General features: G+C 44.3%; 1 protein-coding gene across 1 annotated transcript in view; it reads left to right on the top strand.

Annotated features, from left to right (window-relative positions):
- GRM5 (glutamate metabotropic receptor 5) overlaps positions 1–20795 on the top strand; it is a 345525-nt gene that overhangs the window by 279533 nt on the left and 45197 nt on the right. Inside the window, exon 8 of the mRNA XM_058185133.1 lies at positions 12225–13164. Within this exon, the coding sequence (XP_058041116.1) occupies positions 12225–13164 (940 nt within the window). The remainder of the gene's footprint in view (positions 1–12224; positions 13165–20795) is intronic.

Here is a 20795-nt window from a genome sequence, read left to right as displayed (position 1 = left end):
CAAGCAAAATTGTTAGTACACGTATGATGAGAATAATGATGTTTAATGTTTATATGGTCTTATCACTGGAAGGTATTAAGAAGAAAATGAAGAGCTTTAGAATGTTTAATCATTTCATATGTTATAATTTTAAGTTTAGAGAAAGAATGTGAATGACGCTGCAAAATGGTGAAAGATGTCGCACAGTGATGTTTGTACCCAGACGACACACTGCTTAAGGAAAGTTTATATCCTTGAAACTGAAAAAATTAAAAAAAAAACTTTTTATATAAAAAAAAATCTCCACAGACTGGAGAAGGGACATCATTAACTGCACCGATGACAGGAAGAAAAGTAGACTGAAAAAAGTAGAGCTTTTTTTTCCTCTAGAAAAAAAGGGGCATGAGTTGATGATAGGAGACTCAGAAAGGCTGAAATGCTCCCGGTTCAGACTGGTTCGGTTGATCCGGTAGCAATGGTGGTGCGTGGTTTGAAGAACTGGTAGTGGTGGCAACGTGAGGCTCCACCCACCCACCCAGACATCGTTACTTCCTAGTTTTGACCAGGAAGTAACCTGTTTTTGAGCCTCTGTGCATGCGCAGAAGGTTTTGTGCATGCACACAGGCTCCAAGCGCGCACGGATGCGCCCTCATGAGCAAAGTGAGCATGCGCACATGGAGTGCACCCTTCCAAACCGCTAGGGAAGGTAAGTAGATTTCACCCCTGCTACTCAGGAGAACCGAACCAGCAATTTGTAGACTAAACAATCTATCTAAGCAGATTGAAGAACTTCTACCGAACCAGTGAATTTTGAGGGACTGAGACAAGTTAATAAATCCAGCCGCTTCAAAGTGATACATAGCAGAATACAATGTCAACATTAACAATCAGCTTAGCTCCAAAATGTCACCCAGGGAAATTTAAAAGCATCTATCAAGTGCCTGGAGAATAATGCAGAAATGGCCTTTTTCGTAGGGAAAGAAAACATCTGAGAAATTGCATTGCAAGGCACATTTAAGGACAGCATAAAATGTCAACAGTTTATTCTAGGAAGTGAGAAACGAGTCATCTGGTGCCATATGTGAAGAGTTTAAAATTAAAATATGTGACTACTGCAGTTGCTTGATTAATCAGCTGAAGAGCTAAAGGAATTGCCCTTTCTGGGCGTCAAAAGGGGGAGAGAGTGGAAGCTAAATATTAATGTGGGATATGATCGTTACGACAAGGTTAATCTGCAGAGTTATGTGTAGGTTACAAACTAAAAGGAAGGATGGCTGACATATAATTATAAATTACAAAAGAAATTGCAATCAGTGCAAGATGGAATGGGAGACCCTAAGACCCTTAAAGGCCACACTTGGAACGCTGCAGCCAGCTTTAGTTGCCACGATGTAAAAAAGATGTGGAGACTCTAGAAAGAGTGCAGAGAAGAGCAACAAAGATGATTAAGGGACTGGAGGCTAAAACATATGAAGAACGGCTGCAAGAACTGGGCAAGGCTAGTCTGATGAAAAGAAGGATTAGGGGAGACTTGATAGCAGTGTTCCAATATCTCAGGGGCTGCCACAAAGAAGAGGGAGTCAAGCTATTCTCCAAAGCACCTGACGGCAGGACAAGAAACAATGGGTAGAAACTAATTAAGGAGAGAAGCAACTTAGAACTAAGGAGAAATTTACTGACAATTAGAACAATTATTCAGTGGGAAAACTTGCCTCCAGAAGGTGTGAATGCTCCAACACTGGAAGTTTTTAAGAAGAGATTGGACAACCATTTGTCTGAAGTGGTATAAGGTTTCCTGCTTGAGCAGGGGAATGGACTAGAAGACCTCCAAGGTCCCTTCCAACTCTGTTATTCTATTCTATTCCATTCCATTCCATTCCATTCCATTCTATTCTATTCCATCCCTTTCCATTCTATTCTAAGACTGGGTGAGATCCTCTTCAGGTGGCTTCATGTTTGGCAAATGATAAAATGGATTAACTCTGGAGAAAATCAGATATCAATCAATTTCTCATCAAAGCAGCCTGAAAGGGCAAAGTTATGGCACCTACAAGCTTCAGAAGAGTCATTAACTTTAGGAGTGGTGCGGTGACCTAGAGGTGGAGCTCTTGCCTCACAATCAGGAGGCTGTGAGTTCAATCCTAGGTAGAGGCAGATATTTCTCTCACTGGGCACAATGAGAATATATCTGCTGAACAGAACTCCACATCGGTGACAGAAAGGGCATCCGACCAGTAAACACTCTGCTAGCTCCATTCAGTTGCCCAGACCCTACCCTGCAAGGGATTATGGGGTCATTAAAAGAAGATGATGATATGCTGCGTCACCTGCAAAGTCATGGAATCAATCATCAACCAATCCATTACCTCACACTTAGAAGCAAACAACCTACTCTCCAATAAACAATTTGGTTTCAGGAAAAAATTATCATGCAACTTACAACTTCTCCACTGTAAAAACATATGGACTACAAATCTCGATCAAGGCAAAACAATAGATGCAATCTACATAGACTTCTGCAAAGCTTTTGACTCAGTAGTACACGATAAACTTCTCCTAAAACTAAAATCCTATGGCATTTCAGGACCCCTTCACAAATGGATATCTGCTTTTCTGTCTAACAGACAACAAGTGGTCAAAATTGGCAATGCTCTTTCAAATCCTGTTCCTGTCAAGAGTGGCGTTCCTCAAGGCAGCGTCCTTGGACCAACACTCTTCATACTATACATTAATGATCTTTGTGACCATATCTCAAGTAATTGTGTTCTCTTTGCTGACGATGTCAAACTATTTAACACCACTGATAATACATCTATCATTCAAAAAGACCTTGATCATCTAACCGCTTGGTCTAAAACTTGGCAACTCCAAATCTCAACCAGCAAATGCTCAGTCTTACATATAGGAAAAAAGAACCCAAACACTAAGTATACACTTGATGGACATTACCTTACAGACGACCCCCATCCCGTTAAAGACCTTGGAGTTTTCATGTCAAATGATCTAAGTGCCAAAGCCCACTGCAAATACATGGCAAAAAAGGCTCTAAGAGTTGTAAACCTAATCTTGCGTAGCTTCTTTTCCAAAAACACTACACTACTAACTAGAGCATATAAACATTTCCAATTCTAGAATACAGCTCACCTGTTTGGAACCCTCACCATATCTCTGACATAAATACAATTGAACGTGTCCAGAAATATTTTACAAGAAGAGTTCTCCATTCCTCTGTAAACAACAAAATACCTTATCCCACTAGACTTGAAATCCTGGGCTTGGAAAACTTGGAACTCCATCGCCTTCGACAAGACCTAAGTTTAACTCATAGAATCATCTATTGTAATGTCCTTCCTATCAAAGACTACTTCAGCTTTAATTGCAATAATATAAGAGCAACCAATAGATTTAAACTTAATGTCAACCGCTTTAATCTAGATTGCAGAAAATATGACTTCTGTAACAGAATCGTCAGTGCTTGGAATACTTTACCTGACTCTGTGGTCTCTTCTCATAATCCTAAAAGCTTTAACCAAAAACTTTCTACTATTGACCTCACCCCATTCCTAAGAGGACCATAAGGGGCGTGCATAAGCGCACAAACGTGCCTACCGTTCCTGTCCTATTGTTTTTCTTTTCTTCTTCCTATATATATATATACATACATACATATATATATATATATATATATATATATATATATATATATATATATATATATATATATATATAGGTCTTTGGTTGTTCGGGTTTTCTCCCGTGTAAAATTGGAAGTGTCTTGGCGACGTTTCGACGAAGTCTCATTCGTCATCTTCAGGCTTCAGCTTCGTGCTTCTGGGAGCAATGTGTGATCGCAGCTGTTTCTTCCTTTTAACTGCTAGTGGGGGGTTGAACTGATTGGGTGGGAACTACAAGAACGCCAGAAACAAACCCCTCCACCCTCACAGCAACACATGAAACAAACAGTGCATAACATCTCAGATAGGATCCTCACCAAAGCTGAAACCGATGTCCTTTCCAAAGGATTCAACTTTGCAGTCACTCCCAAATACATCCCCACCGAAACCATTATATGCGGAGTTGAAACCAGCCTGACCAAAATCAACCCCGATGACGCTAACAAAATCAGACTCGAGATCTCCAACATCCTCTGCACCAGCAAGCCACCCAAAAGCAACTTACCCAAAGAGGAACAGACAGCACTACTTAACCTGAAAAAAGATACCAGCATAATAATCCTACCAGCAGACAAGGGCAACGCCACGGTGGTTATGAACACATCTGACTACCAAACCAAATTAACCAACCTACTCCAAGACCCTGCATACAAACCCTAAACACAGACCCCACCACCTACCTAGAAAAACCACTAGATCCAAAATAAAAGCCTCCCCATCAGCGAAGAAATCCAACAAAGAATCATTCCCAGAGAGAAATCATCCAGATGCCCTAAGCTCTATGGCCTCCCAAGATACACAAAGAAGGAACCCCCACTCAGACCCATAGTCAGCTCCATAGGCTCACCTCTACAAAACCTAGCCAAATTTCTCGCCAAACAACTACAGCCCTATGCAGAATCCATCACCTCACATGTAAAAACTCATTCCAGTTCATAGAGATCATAAAGAAACAAAACTTACAGCCCAGCGACCTACTCGTGAGCTTTGATGTCATATCCTCTTCACCCAAGTGCCAATCAAAGAAGCCTTGACAGCTATCCAAAACAAATATAACCCCCAAGCACATCCTAGATCTGACCAACCACTGCCTATCCAACACATACTTCATCTATAATGGACAAAAATACAAACAAGTAGAAGGAGCACCCATGGGATCACCCTCTCACCTGTCATTGCCAATCTCTACATGGAACACTTTGAAACCCAAGCTCTAGAAAAATCTGATCACAACCCAAACTCTGGCTCAGATATGTAGACGACACCTTCATAATCTGGCCACACGGAAAGAAAAACTTGACAACTTCCTCACACACCTCAATAGCCTACACCCCAAAATACAGTTCACCATGGCAACAGAAGTTACTAACCAACTTCCCTTCCTGGATGTCTTAGTCTACAGAAAACCCAATGGCTCCCTAGGACACACCATCTACCAGCAGAAAACACACACAAACCGCTATCTGCACGCACTCACACCACCACCCAGCACAGATCAACTCCGTAGCCAAGACACTCATCTCCAGAACAAAATGCTTAGCTGATGAACAACACCTAAAACCCGAACTAGACACTCTCACTAACGTACTAACATCCAATGGATTCCAAAGAAATAAGATTACCAAGCTAATCCAAAAAGAACCCCCCACTAAAATCCAAGACAGAGAACAAGAAAACGGCACAGCCCTCCTCCCATATATAAAAGGCACCACAGACAGAATCAGCAAGATCCTCCACAAACACAACATCAAGACAACATTCTGCACAAACCAGAAGATATCCACCATCTTAAGAAACCCCAAAGACAAAATTGAGTTAGAAAATCAAGGAGTATATGAAATCCCATGCACCGCCTGCCCCACCACATACATTGGACAAACCAACAGAAGAATAAGTGCACGCATTGAAGAACACAAGAACTCATTCAAAAAAGAGGAACCAACTTCTTCCCTGGTCCAACACTTTAAAGTCACAGGACATGATATTGACTTTAAAAAGACCAGAACTATCGCCAAAACTGAACACTTTAACAACAGAATAATCAGAGAAGCCATTGAGATAGAAAAACGCCCACACAGCATGAACAAACGAGATGACACCTCCCGCCTACCAGCCATTTGGAAACCCACCCTTATTGACAAACGAGTCCTTAACACGAGGAATGACACCAGACCCACACTCACAAGGTCCACACAGGATGTCACCACCGCACATCCACCCAGAAAGCAGACCCAAACCCACACTGATCATGAAGCACGACCAAGGACCAGAAGCCAGACCGCAGCTGCAACATTAGCCATTTCAAACCCCTCCAATCCATTCATGCAGCAGACTGACACCCACTATGAAGATGTAGCACGACCACAAAGCCAAACAACAGCTATGCAGCTCACCAGCTCAAATCCCCCTGCAGCACAGACCAGACTGAGCACAACCAAGCCCCCACCAACACAGGACACACCCCCATCCAATCAGAGCACAGAAAAACCCCCATCCAATCAGAGCACAGCCAAGCTCCCACCCAATCAGTTCAAACCCCCACTAGCAGTTAAAAGGAAGAAACAGCTGCGATCACACATTGCTCCCAGAAGCACGGTTGAAGCCTGAAGATGACGAATGAGACTTCGTCGAAACGTCGCCAAGACACTTCCAATCTTACACGGAGAAAACCCGAACAACCAAAGACATATATATATATATATATATATATATATATATATATATATATATATATATATATATATATATATATATATATATATATATATGCTTATACCTTTATATACTATATAACCTTTCTGTATGATACTTACATATATTGTTGTGACAAAATAAATAAATAAAATAAATAAATAAATAAGTGCCAGCTTTATCAACTCACGAGCTGTAGACCATATAAGCAGTTCAGAAAAAGGGTATTGGACTAGGTCAGTGGTTCTCAACCTTAGCATCTTGAAGCTGAGTGGACTTCAATTCCCAGAATTCCCCAGCCAGTTTCTTCAAATTGCCAAGATTGAGAAACACTGGACTAGGAAATCTATATTAGCTCAGAGAAGAGGTTAAATGATTCCAGTAAAATACGTATTTGTCAAAAGGATAATGGAATTGTGGTTGGAAGAATGTCTGGTGCATCTAGTGTTATGGTGGGAATTTCATCTAGTAAAATAGAATTCAGGTAGTCCTTTGACTTATTATCATAACTGAGTCCAAAATGTTTATTGCTAAGTGAGATAGTTGTTGAATTTTGCCACATTTTACTTTCTGGCCACCGTTGTTTAAGTGAATCGCTGCAGGTCTTTAGTTAGTAACATGGTTGTTAAGTGAATCTGGCTTCCTCGTTGACTTTGCTTGTCAGAGGGGATCAATCACATGACTCCGGGACATTGCAACTGCCATAAATACATGTCAGTTGCCAAGGATCTGGATTTTGATCACATGACCGTGGGGATGCTGCACCGGTCATACGTGAAAAACGGCTAGAAGTTACTTTTTTGGAATTGTTGTAACTTTGAACAGTCAGTAAACAAACTGTTTTAAGTCAAGGAATGCCTATATAGACAAAGAACTTTACGCCAATCTGAGGGAGATTCAGATCCGTCAGACCCCAACAAATTCCTTTTTACTGAACCAGTCTCAGAGCAACGGGTAATCCCTTCACCCAAGCTTTTCTTGGACACCATCCAACGTCAATGGGGTCACCCAGGCGCCATTCCTAATCCCAGTGGCGCAGACAAAAAGATGTACATGACGGATCAAGATCTGGAGGACCTCCTCAAGGTCCCTACCGTAGACACCCCAATTGCCACTCTAGCTTTTCCCTCCAACATCATACCTTCAGATGTAGCAGACGGTCTCCGAACGGAGGACCGCAGGGCGGAACTCTCCACCCGCAAAACCCATCAAGCGGCCGCCTGGGCTATCAGATCTGCCACAGCAGCCTCATTCTTTGCCAGAACTTCCTTAATATGGCTCAGACAAATGCAGGAGAGGGTTCCTCAGGATGACTCCAGACTACATCAGGACATAAACAAATTGATAGCGGCTGCTGAATACACTGCGGATGCCACCCTTAACTCTGCAAAATTTGCATCCCGAGCCCTTGCCTCCAGCATCACCTCCAGGAGGCGTTATGTTAGGTGTTATGTTAGGTGTTATGGCTCAGACAATGGCAAGCCGACATGAAGACCAAATGGCGGTTAGCGGCTGCCCCCTTTAAGGGTGGATCTCTCTTTGGTGAAGCCCTAGACCCTATTTTAGTTGAGGGAAAAGACAAACGTAAGATCCTTCCCCACGTCTCCAGACGTTTAGACAGACGTCCTTCTCTACCTTACCGCAGACAGCCTTTTCGCGCCCAGGATCCCGGGTTTCAATCCCCGGCCCATCAACGCTCCTTCCAACCTCCCACTGACAGGTTTCAGGACAGAAAGTCTTTTCGTGATAGAACCAGACAATCCCAGACCAGACGTCCCTATCGTGGATCCGGCTTCCGACCTTATCGCAGGAACAAATGACTATCCCGGCCAGGATCCCATCGGCGGTCGTCTCACCAAGTTCGTCCCTACCTGGTCCCACACAACAACCAATGCCTGGGTACTGCAGACCATCTCTCTTGGTCTCTCCCTCGAATTCAATTCAAATCCTCCGAGGAGATTCATCCAATGCCAGATTCCCAAAGACCCCACCAAGAGGGCTCAAATGGAAGACGAGATTCAACACCTGTTATCCATCAGTGCCATAGAACCGGTTCCCATGCCCCACCAGGGGACCGGCTTCTATTCAATTCTTTTCCTGGTGGACAAAAAATCAGGCGGCACCAGAGCCATCTTTCCTTCCTTCCTTCCTTCCTTCCTTCCTTCCTTCCTTCCTTCCTTCCTTCCTTCCTTCCTTCCTTCCTTCCTTCCTTCCTTCCTTCCTTCCTGTCAATCTTGACTCTTGTTGACTGTCTAGAGCAGGGGTAGTCAACCTTTTTATACCTACCGCCCACTTTTGTATCTCTGTTAGTAGTAAAATTTTCTAACCGCCCACCGGTTCCACAGTAATGCGCTGTGTATCATCGTCTGTGCCTCTCGCGCATCATGGATGGGTTGGGGGGTGCCAGCTACCAGCTCTGCTTGTCTGTTACAGCTGGGTGGTGTGGGGAGGGGAGGGGAGATGAGCAAGCTATTCTGGGATGAGACTCTTTTGTTTGAGGTTGCACTATAGTGCCATTTAGTTTCACTTAAGTAACGTGAACTAAACTTATGCGCGGGCGATACAAATAATATATTTTCAGAAATTTAAATTGTCACGGGGAATTTTATGAAAACCTAATGAAGGTGTTTTTAGATAATGCTATGAAATTTTTTTAAAAAGTCAATTAAATTTAAAAAAAAAAGAAAGGAAAGTGCTTCAGTATCGGACTAAACCCCTACCGCCCACCATGAAAGCTGGAACGCCCACTAGTGGGTGGTAAGGACCAGGTTGACTACCACTGGTCTAGGGTCTAGGCAAGTACCCCAGGAACATGTTGTGATGATACCTGAGAGTTTGGAGGGGGAGTGTCAGAATTTTAACCTCATCTGCTTTTCTCACTTCACCCTTCAAATCTAAACTTATCAAGTTATGCCAATTTGAGACACCGATATGGTTATTTTTTTTAAAAAAAATAATGCCCTGAAGGCGTTTGACCTGCTTTCAAACTTCAAGTACACATTTTTGGGACAAACTTTCAGAGGGTTCACATTTCCGGGGCATAGTTTTGCCTGCAACCAACATATCTGAAAGAGATTTTTGGAAGTTATTTTTTCCCCATTTCTTCTTTACTACAAAAAATTGCCAGGAGAAAAACAAAAAATAAAAATAAAAACAATAAATAAAGTACAAGAGGGAAGGGAAGAAGGGAGGGAGGGAGTAGCTGGCATTGTGTATGTGCATGGTGTGTGTGTGTTTTCTAAATAAGGATGTCAAGTTTCAGGTTAATGTCAGGGTTCCAAGGAACACCCCCAACAAAATAAGGCTCTGTGGCTTGAGGTTCCTCAAAGTTCCAATTTATTAGAGATGTCATGTAGGCACAGCTGGGAAAACCCGAAAATGAAAGCTTCTGGGTTTTCCACACCCAGTTGACAGTTCACAGCCCTGCCCCACACCCACAAGTTCATCTCATTGTCCAATCAACTCTTCACACTCAATTGGATACAAACTTCAGGCAGTCCACATCAGACGCAGGATGTCCTTGAATATGGAATGTTGTTATGACTAACTTTCTACCGCTCCAACAACAACCCCCTCCCAACTTCCCCAGCTAAAATATGTGGCAGTTAAGAAGCAAAAAGAAAATTGCCTTCCAAAACTGATAAAGGGAGCTTAAAAACCTGGCTCTGGTAGTTGGATTTGGGACTCTAATGAGGGGCCTTTACATTGGGGTGGCTGATAAATTAATAATAGATCCCACCTTCCTCCCTGATCATCCTACTCCCTCCCTCTTTCCCCATCTTTTAGTTAGGGTTGAGTATTTATATGTTTATAGTATTTTATTCATATTGTGTATAGGTTTTGTATAAATTTATCCTTTCAGTATTGTAATCCTCCAAGAGATACCCTGTGGTAAGGTGGGTGGCAAATAATTTAATTTATAAAATGAAACAATAAAAAGGAAGGGAGGGAGGGAGTAGCATTGTGTATGTGCATTGTGTGTGAGAGTTTTCTAAATAAAGGAGGGGAGAGAAAAAAGGAAAGGAAAGGAAAGGAAAGGAAAGGAAAGGAAAGGAAAGGAAAGGAAAGGAAAGGAAAGGAAAGGAAAGGAAAGGAAAGGAAAGGAAATCAATCCAGGAGATATTTTTTTACCCAGTACAAAATCAGTTTATCTGTTAAGGAAAACTTTTTTTAATAAGGCTAAGAAATTGTGACCAAATTTAAATAAGTCAAATTTCTTTTGAGTCCAAATCAACTCCTAGTGATTTCGTTAACATCCCCATGCAGTTTTCTTGGCAACAGTATAGCAAACTTTTTGCTACTGCCTTTTTCTAGAAAATTGTGATGGAATGTAATCCAGATTCCTAGGCAGGAAGGAGTGCAATTCCAGAAAAGCAAGAGACAACTCACTTCAGATGTTTTGTGTGGGGGGAAAAACCCTCCTCCCTAATAATTCCCAGAACATATGCTTTAGGGGGATGATAGCAGGCTTTAATTGAACAAGATTGGTATCTGGTTCCAAAACTCAAGGAAGACAAGTTGTGACTCTTCCAAGCAGATTTCATTATTGTTCCTCACCTAAAGACAGCATCTTGCCAAACTAAAGCAAAGTACCAGCCATATAAAGAATATACTCAGGGAACTATTAGGGAGGTGCCATCCTCACCCTCTTTCTCTCACACAAAAGAGTCGTCTTTTGCTCCTCTGGAATGTACTCCCTCCCTTCTGGGAATCCAGACAACATTCCATCACAGATATTATCTCAGCTTCCCTATGAATTCTATTTCAGTATTTACTGGTAACTTCCCAACCAAGTATTAATCACATCCAACTCTGTTTACTTCTGAGCCCTGGTAACTTCATCAGATCATCCTAACTGCTCAGACAAATCTCAATGAACCTCTACGTGATTTTTAGATTGATTTAATAAAGATTGCAGTAGAAGGGGTAATGATTTCTCATCAGTAACATATCAAGGAACAGCTGCTGTGGTCCGCCAGCAGCCTGCGGAGCTGGCAGCGGAATCGGACAGTGAGGAGGCTGGGGAGGACAATGGGCTAGTTCTGGAGTCGGGGAAGGCCTGGATGAGGTCTCTGTGTCAGAGGCAGAGATGGGGCCAGGGCCATCTGGGAGTGATGCGTGGACTCCGGAGCCTCCAGAGGTGGACAGCAGAGAGGCAGAGGAACAGGAGGAGCCTGTTCTTGTGCACGCATGAGAAGAGCTGCCAGAAGGCAAGAGCATCTAAAGCAAAAGGGACAACTCAGGAGTAAGGCCAGGAGATAATTGGCCTCTCCCATAAGGCTTAAAAGAGCAGCAACAGCTTTTGGGTTCTTTGTAGGAAAGCAACGTTGCTACAATTGTTTCTTGTCTCCTGTTTTTGAATTTTGTGGGGTTCTTGCACAGTGCCAAAGACAAAGGTTTGTGATAAGGCCAAAGGACTTTTTATGAAGGACTTTGTTTTGGACTTAATTTGGACTAAGAGAATTACTTCATTCTGAGCTCTTCTAATAAAATATGTTTGTTTAGGACTGATTGTGTCTGGTAATAATTACATGGGCCTGGGTCACAACAACAGGTGTCTACAGAGCCACGGTGGCACAGTGGTTAGAGTGCAGTACTGCAGGCCACTTCTGCTGACTGCTGGCTGACTGCAATTTGGCAGTTCGAATCTCACCAGGCTCAGGGTTGATTCAGCCTTCCATCCTTCCGAGGTTGGTAAAATGTGGACCCAGGTTGTTGGGGGCAATAGGCTGACTCTGTAAACTGCTTAGAGATGGCTGTAAAGCACTGTAAAGTGGTATATAAGTCTAAGCCCTATTGCAATTGCTACTTGCCTTAACCAGGGATGCTGTGTGTGTTTTTTTAAAAACCCATTATTTTCTTTATTCCTCTCCTTACCAGGTTGCGATTTAATCCCAGTTGAATATCTACGATGGGGTGATCCAGAACCTATCGCTGCCGTGGTTTTCGCCTGCTTGGGTCTCCTGGCTACTTTATTTGTCACTGCCATATTCATCATGTACCGTGACACGCCGGTGGTCAAATCCTCCAGCCGTGAGCTCTGCTACATCATCTTGGCTGGCATCTTTTTGGGTTACCTGTGCACCTTCTGCCTGATCGCAAAGCCCCAGCAGATCTACTGTTACCTTCAAAGGATCGGCATCGGTCTCTCCCCAGCTATGAGCTACTCAGCTCTAGTGACGAAAACCAACCGCATCGCCCGAATTCTGGCCGGCAGCAAGAAGAAAATCTGTACCAAGAAGCCACGATTCATGAGCGCTTGTGCCCAGCTGGTCATCGCTTTTATCTTGATCTGCGTTCAGCTTGGCATCATCGTCGCCCTCTTCATTATGGAGCCTCCGGATATCAAGCACGATTACCCAAGTATCCGAGAAGTCTACCTGATATGCAACACCACCAACCTGGGGGTCGTGACCCCGCTTGGATACAATGGTTTGCTCATCTTAAGCTGCACCTTTTATGCGTTCAAGACCAGAAACGTCCCTGCGAATTTCAACGAGGCCAAATATATCGCCTTCACCATGTATACGACCTGCATCATCTGGCTGGCCTTTGTGCCGATTTATTTCGGGAGCAACTATAAGATTATCACCATGTGCTTTTCGGTAAGCCTGAGTGCCACCGTGGCCCTTGGTTGCATGTTCGTACCAAAGGTGTACATCATTCTTGCCAAGCCAGAGAGGAATGTACGCAGCGCGTTCACCACGTCGACTGTGGTTCGCATGCATGTGGGCGATGGGAAGCCTTCTTCTGCGACCAGCCGTTCGAGCAGTTTGGTCAACCTGTGGAAAAGAAGGGGATCTTCAGGAGAAACTCTAAGGTAATCCTTGATTTAGTGGGTTTCTTGCGGGCTAGATGGGAAGAGAGAAAATGCTGATTTTAAGCATGATTGCTTCGACGAATGCCGTATATTTCACACATATTATTTAGAGCAATCTGGTGTTCTTCAAGTTTCAGGAACCTTCTTTGCATTGGGTTTTGTTTTGTATCCTTTCTGCAGCACAGAAAATGTTTAAGCATTTGTATTCTGAATTTGTGATGAAATTATTTTACCTACCATATTTTTCAGTCTATAAGACGCACCTAGCTTTTGGGCAGGAAAACAAGAAAAAAAATCTGCCTCCCAGCAATTTGCCTCCTTGCAGAAAACAGAAAACAGCTTGGTTAGCTTCAGCACACCCTGATTTAGCACGAACAGCTGATTGGTGGTTGGATCGGCCTCCCAGAATACCACCTATCAGCTGTTCCAGGCTGTGGGGATCACTGTCACCCATCCCTGCTGTCGCCATCGATTGCTGTCACCAGCTATCGCCTCCTTCGCGTGCTCCATTTTTGGCCTCCGTGCACCCCATTTTCAGCCTGTTCCAGGTGATAGGGATCGCCTATCCCTGCCACCTGGAAACGGGCTGAAAATGGGATACATGGAGGCCAAAAATGGGGTGCGCTGAGGCCAAAATCCCAGAGGCCGAAAATGGAATGTGGAGGCGGTGATAGGCAGCAGCAGTTTTGGGTGGTGACAGAGGCAGCGATCCCCGCAGCCTGGAACAGCTGAAAGGCGGTATTCTGGGAGGCAGATCCAACTGCCAATCAGCCACTCATGCTAAATCAAGCTGTGCTGAAGCTGACTAGGCTGTTTGCTGTTTGCTGAAAGAAGGTAAATTGCTGGGAGGCAGAAGCCGAAGGGTGGCGGGTAGTGGGTGGGCAGGGATTTGGCAACATTCGCTCTATAAGATGCACAGACATTTCCACCCACTTTTGGGGGACAAGAGTGTGTTTTATACACTGAAAAATACGGTACCTAGATTAAGATCGTCTTCTTCAGCTAATACTCTCCAGATTTATTGGCATAGCAGCATTCTCTATAGTTTTTATCTTTTTGCGACTGTTACTCTTTGGTAAGCTGGGTGGCCAATCAACTTTGCAAATAAATAAATAATTTCTAAATTTTAGGAATCCCGATATTCGGAGGACACTAACTGGAGGAAAGTTCTCTAAATATATTCTTCTGATTTTCCTTTTCTTCCCATTTCTTCCTCGCCACTTTTTGCAAGCTTTCTTCTTTCTCCATAGAAGGGATGCAACTTATCCTACAACAGATCATAGCCCCGTCATGGATCTTGACTTTTCTCTTAGAAACAAATGGATTGGTATTTGGTTAAATAAAATAATATAATAGCAATGTATGTAGAAGACAATTTTTCAAGTATTAACAGATGGTTTCTTACACCGATGATCAGAATTCCTGTATATCTTTTCTTTGCGTTATGGGAATTGCTTCCTCCTCCCAGCTATACTTCATATACAGGTAGCCCTCTACTTACGACAGTTCATTAAGTGACCATTTGAAGTTACAACGGCACTGAAAAAAGTGACTTATGACTGTTTTTCACACTTACGACCGTTGCAGCATCTCCTTGGTCACCAGATCGAAATTCAGATGCTTGGCAAATGATTCGTATTTATGACGATTGCAGTGTCCTGGGGTCATATCAATGGTGGAATCCTCCACAGTTTGTCACTGGTTCATTGCACATGCGCATGCACAGTACGCTCCAAATGCATGCTGCATGCACACGCATGTCCAGTATGCACCAAACGCACATTGTGTGTGCAAGCGCACTGTGCACCAAACGCACATTTTGTGCACATGCACATGTGCACCAAACGCACATTGTGTGCGCATGCGCAGTGTGCATCAATCGCACATTATGTGCGCATGCGCAGTGTGCACCAAACGCACATTGTGTGTGCATGTGTAATGTGACCAAATGCACATTGTGTGCACATGTGCAGTGTGCACCAAATGCACATTATGTGCGTATGCGCAGTGTGCACCAAATGCACATTGTGTGCGCATGCGCAGTGTGCACCAAACGCACATTGTGTGAACATGTGTAATGTGACCAAATGCACATTGTGTGCGCATGCGCAGTGTGCACCAAATGCACATTGTGTGCGCATGCGCAGTGTGCACCAAATGCACATAGTGTGCACATGTGTAATGTGACCAAACGCACATTGTGTGCGCATGCGCAGTGTACATCAAACGCACATTGTGTGTGCATCTGTAATGTGACCAAATGCATATTGTGTGCCCATGTGCAGTGTGCACCAAATGCACATTATGTGCGCAAGCGCAGTATGCACCAAACGCACATTGTGTGCACATGTGTAATGTGACCAAACGCACATTGTGTGCGCATGCGCAGTGTGCACCAAATGCACATTGTGTGCGCATGCGCAGTGTGCACCAAACACACATTGTGTGCGCATGTGTAATGTGACCAAATGCACATTTGTGTGCGCATGCGCAGTGTGCATCAAACGCACATTGTGTGTGCATGTGTAATGTGACCAAATGCATATTGTGTGCCCATGTGCAGTGTGCACCAAACGCACATTGTGTGCACATGCGCAGTGTGCACCAAACACACATTGTGTGCGCATGTGTAATGTGACCAAATGCACATTGTGTGCGCATGCGCAGTGTGCACCAAACACACATTGTGTGCGCATGCGCAGTGTGCACCAAACACACATTGTGTGCGCATGTGTAATGTGACCAAATGCATATTTGTGTGCGCATGCGCAGTGTGCACCAAACACACATTGTGTGTGCATGTGTAATGTGACCAAATGCACATTTGTGTGCGCATGCGCAGTGTGCACCAAACACACATTCTGTGCGCATGTGTAATGTGACCAAATGCACATTGTGTGCACATGCGCAGTGTGCACCAATTGCACATTATGTGCGCATGCGCAGTGTGCACCAAATGCACATTGTGCGTGCATGCGCAGTGTGCACCAAACGCACATTGTGTGCACATGTGTAATGTGACCAAACGCACATTGTGTGCGCATGTGCAGTGTGCATCAAACGCACATTGTGTGTGCATGTGTAATGTGACCAAATGCATATTGTGTGCCCATGTGCAGTGTGCACCAAACACACATTGTGTGCGCATGTGCAGTGTGCATCAAACGCACATTGTGTGTGCATGTGTAATGTGACCAAATGCATATTGTGTGCCCATGTGCGGTGTGCACCAAACACACATTGTGTGCGCATGTGCAGTGTGCATCAAACGCACATTGTGTTAATGTGACCAAATGCACATTGTGTGCGCATGCGCAGTGTGCACCAAATGCACATTATGTGCGTATGCGCAGTGTGCACCAAATGCACATTATGTGCGCATGCAGTGTGCACCAAACGCACATTGTGTGAACATGTGTAATGTGACCAAATGCACATTGTGTGCGCAGTGTGCACCAAATGCACATTGCGTACATGCGCAGTGTGCACCAAATGCACATAGTGTGCACATGTGCAGTGTGCACCAAGCGCACATTGTGTGCGCATGCGCAGTGTACATCAAACGCACATTGTGTGTGCATCTGTAATGTGACCAAATGCATATTGTGTGCCCATGTGCAGTGTGCACCAAATGCACATTATGTGCGCAAGCGCAGTATGCACCAAACGCACATTGTGTGCACATGTGTAATGTGACCAACGCACATTGTGTGCGCATGCAGTGTGCACCAAATGCACATTGTGCGCATGCGCAGTGTGCACCAAACACACATTGTGTGCGCATGTGTAATGTGACCAAATGCACATTTGTGTGCGCATGCGCAGTGTGCATCAAACGCACATTGTGTGTGCATGTGTAATGTGACCAAATGCATATTGTGTGCCCATGTGCAGTGTGCACCAAACGCACATTGTGTGCACATGCGCAGTGTGCACCAAACACACATTGTGTGCGCATGTGTAATGTGACCAAATGCACATTGTGTGCGCATGCGCAGTGTGCACCAAACACACATTGTGTGCGCATGCGCAGTGTGCACCAAACACACATTGTGTGCGCATGTGTAATGTGACCAAATGCATATTTGTGCGCAGTGTGCACCAAACACACATTGTGTGTGCATGTGTAATGTGACCAAATGCACATTTGTGTGCGCATGCGCAGTGTGCACCAAACACACATTCTGTGCGCATGTGTAATGTGACCAAATGCACATTGCGTACATGCGCAGTGTGCACCAAATGCACATTGTGTGCGCAGTGTGCACCAAATGCACATTGTGTGCGCATGCAGTGTGCACCAAACGCATTGTGTGCACATGTGCAGTGTGCACCAAGCGCACATTGTGTGCGCATGTGCAGTGTGCATCAAACGCATTGTGTGTGCATGTGTAATGTGACCAAATGCATATTGTGTGCCCATGTGCAGTGTGCACCAAACACACATTGTGTGCGCATGTGCAGTGTGCATCAAACGCACATTGTGTGTGCATGTGTAATGTGACCAAATGCATATTGTGTGCCCATGTGCGGTGTGCACCAAACACACATTGTGTGCGCATGTGCAGTGTGCATCAAACGCACATTGTGTGTGCATGTGTAATGTGACCAAATGCATATTGTGTGCCCATGTGCAGTGTGCACCAAACGCACATTGTGTGCGCATGTGTAATGTGACCAAATGCACATTGTGTGCGCATGCGCAGTGTGCACCAAATGCACATTATGTGCGTATGCGCAGTGTGCACCAAATGCACATTATGTGCGCATGCGCAGTGTGCACCAAATGCACATTGTGCGCGCATGCGCAGTGTGCACCAAATGCACATTGTGTGCACATGTGTAATGTGACCAAATGCACATTGTGTGCGCATGCACAGTGTGCACCAGATGCACATTGTGTGCGCATGCATAGTTTGCACCAAACGCACATTGTGTGCTCATGTGCAGTGTGCACTAAACACATGCTGCACGTGCGCACATGCACATTGCATGCCAAACACACACTTTGCATGGAAAAAGGAAGCTTAGCAACCTAAGCAGAACAGCAAGGGGGAAAACAGCTGTGCTGCACTATTTAGATTCATTAGAAAGCAGGATTTCCTGCTTTCTAGCGAATATAAATCGTGCGGCACAGCTGATCGTTGGAAATACTGGTTCAGACCAATCAGTAGCTTTTATCACTACCGGTTCACCTGAACCGGTATGAACCAGTAGGATTTCACCACGGGATCATGTGATCACTTTTTGTGACCTTCTGACAAAAGAAATCAATGGGGAAACCAGATTCACTTCATAATTGTGTTACTAACTTAACAACTGCAGTGATTCACTTAAGAACTGTGGCAAGAAAAGTATAAAATGGGACAAAACTCACTACACAAATGTCTCACTTAGCAATGGAAATTTTGGGCTAAATTGTGGTCATAAGTTGAAGACTATCTGTATACCATGACAGGGTTATAGTTCAATACGGGGAGTTGGGGGGAAGTCCATGGGTTAACCTCCTTTCATACACACAACTTTAGATGTAGAGGGTTCTAGGTGGAGATAAAATGAGCCTTTGCGAGCAAAAGCTTCCCACGCAAATGTGCGGCAAAATGTAGAATGCAACAGCTTTTATACTCTCCCTATATGCATACCCAAAGACAGACACACTTTGAGGACCTGTTGAATCAGCTGCATGTATGCCAGAAAAAGAACAAGAAAAAACCAGAGCTTGGACACAACAAGAGATGAAGATTGCTTCCCTTTTCCTCTGAAGCTATTAATCCAAAATCCGTTTCTCTCCACTGATTGTCAAACCCACCGTGGCCTTCAACTCTACATCTCAGCCCAGCACAGTGAAGAGACAACATAATTGCTTCGTAACTAGAAATTAATCATTCACCATTCAGTAGATAAGATCATTAGCTGCTATTTTCGGAATTTCCATGAGTGTTTTCCAAGCGATTCAATTACTATAAATTTTACTCTTCATATGTCATTCCTGCCTACTCTTCGCTTCTCTGCCTGCCATTACTTATCCTTCTAATTTATTCTCGATGGTACTTTAAGTATCCCTGTGATGCCGTTGCTTCCTGTGGCCTTGCAGTTCCCATGCTTGTTATTCGTCACCTTGGTGTCAAGGTCTGAAGCTAATTCTTTGGTGGCCTCCTTATTCCTAATTAAAGAGATGCAAGAATATTAAAGAATGAAGGCAAGCAAAGGCAGCAGCGGTGCTAGCTTGGACGTGGTGACTTTTTTAACAAAGCAGAGAGCATTAAGTCAAAAGCGGCGATGAGTTTCGAAAGGATCGGTTGTGTCGACAGGGTCATTAGCCAGCAAGGGACAAATGATAATCCCCATTCAGGGTGTCGTGTCCCCCTCCCCCTCCAACGACCGGGTCTAGGAAGTCTGTAACAAGCGTGGCCACGAAGACTCTGCAGCTTTGCCAAATTCCTTTCAGATTTCTCAGGGCAGGCAGGAATCCAAGGTGTGACTTCAGCAAACCAGATGAGACTTTACTTGACTCAAGGAATGCCAAAAAGCAGATTCTTTATATAGGCCATGGGGTGTGGCTCCATGACTCAGCACTTATCCAGGCCTGCCCCTCCCTTCCTTCTGCTGACGTCGCCTCTCAATTCTCCGGAAGCGGGGATCCGTCCACTGTAAATTCCCTTCCTCCGGATCTGCTGCCGGCAATTCTAACACGTGGCTGGCTTCGTGCTCACACGCTGTAGGAGTGAGGTTTGTTTGTTCATTCCTGACATGAATGTCTGGGCATGGTGCCAGGGCTGGGGGCTGGAGGCATGCCAGGCCATTCCTCTTCATTATCAGACTCTGAATCTGATAGCAGGTCCGGCAGGAGGAGGGAGGGGCCTGGCTGAGGAGAGGAGGGAGGACAAGGCACAACACAGGGGAACCTTTCAGAAACAGTTGTCCCCTATTCCAACCGTAGAACGTTGCCATTCTATTATCAGAAGGACTCCACGGCTTACATCTGCAAAGCCTCTGCAGTCATACTAAAATACACACAGCTTCATGGTGGAAAAAGCAACCACGGGAAAAAGCAACCAGCAAAATAGGAAGAAAAGAAAGAAAGAAAAATTGCTGTGGGAAAAAAAAAACATTTATTGTACCCAACTGAATTGAAGGCAATGCACCTTCATCCAAGGAATGGTCTATATCAGCTAGCTTTGATTTGTTTTCATTTTCATATTTTTTTTTTGTCACAACCAATTTTCCGCTTATTTTTCCACGGCTTTTTCATGAAGAGCCACACGTTCTTTAAATCTAGTCAGATGAAAGCAGAGGTAGACCTGAAGGATTACTTGGTTACCCTTGTTAGAATTTTTTTAGATTCTCTGTTGGCCACAGAGAAGTGGTAGAATAACGTTTCTTGGAAGAGTGAACATAGCCTGCAATATACCCGTAGATGTGTGAGCTCTCCAAGGTCCTGAAATCTTCCGTTCTGGGAGAACCCCAGACCGTTTCATATTTCTTCCACTTCAGGAACGCTCAGTCTGTTACTTGCTTTTTAGGAATCTTCATGGTGAAATTTGAAGGAAAAGAGGAATGTGACTTCATAGGGCACAGCCAAGTACAAAGGGTACTTTTGTGTCAGGAAATGGAGAGGCACAGGTTTGCTC

The sequence above is a fragment of the Ahaetulla prasina genome, chromosome 5, assembly GCF_028640845.1.
Source record: "Ahaetulla prasina isolate Xishuangbanna chromosome 5, ASM2864084v1, whole genome shotgun sequence".
Taxonomy (NCBI): domain Eukaryota; kingdom Metazoa; phylum Chordata; class Lepidosauria; order Squamata; family Colubridae; genus Ahaetulla; species Ahaetulla prasina.
The sequence above is the reverse complement of the archived record's forward strand: the minus strand, read 5'-3'. Positions and strand labels throughout refer to the sequence as shown.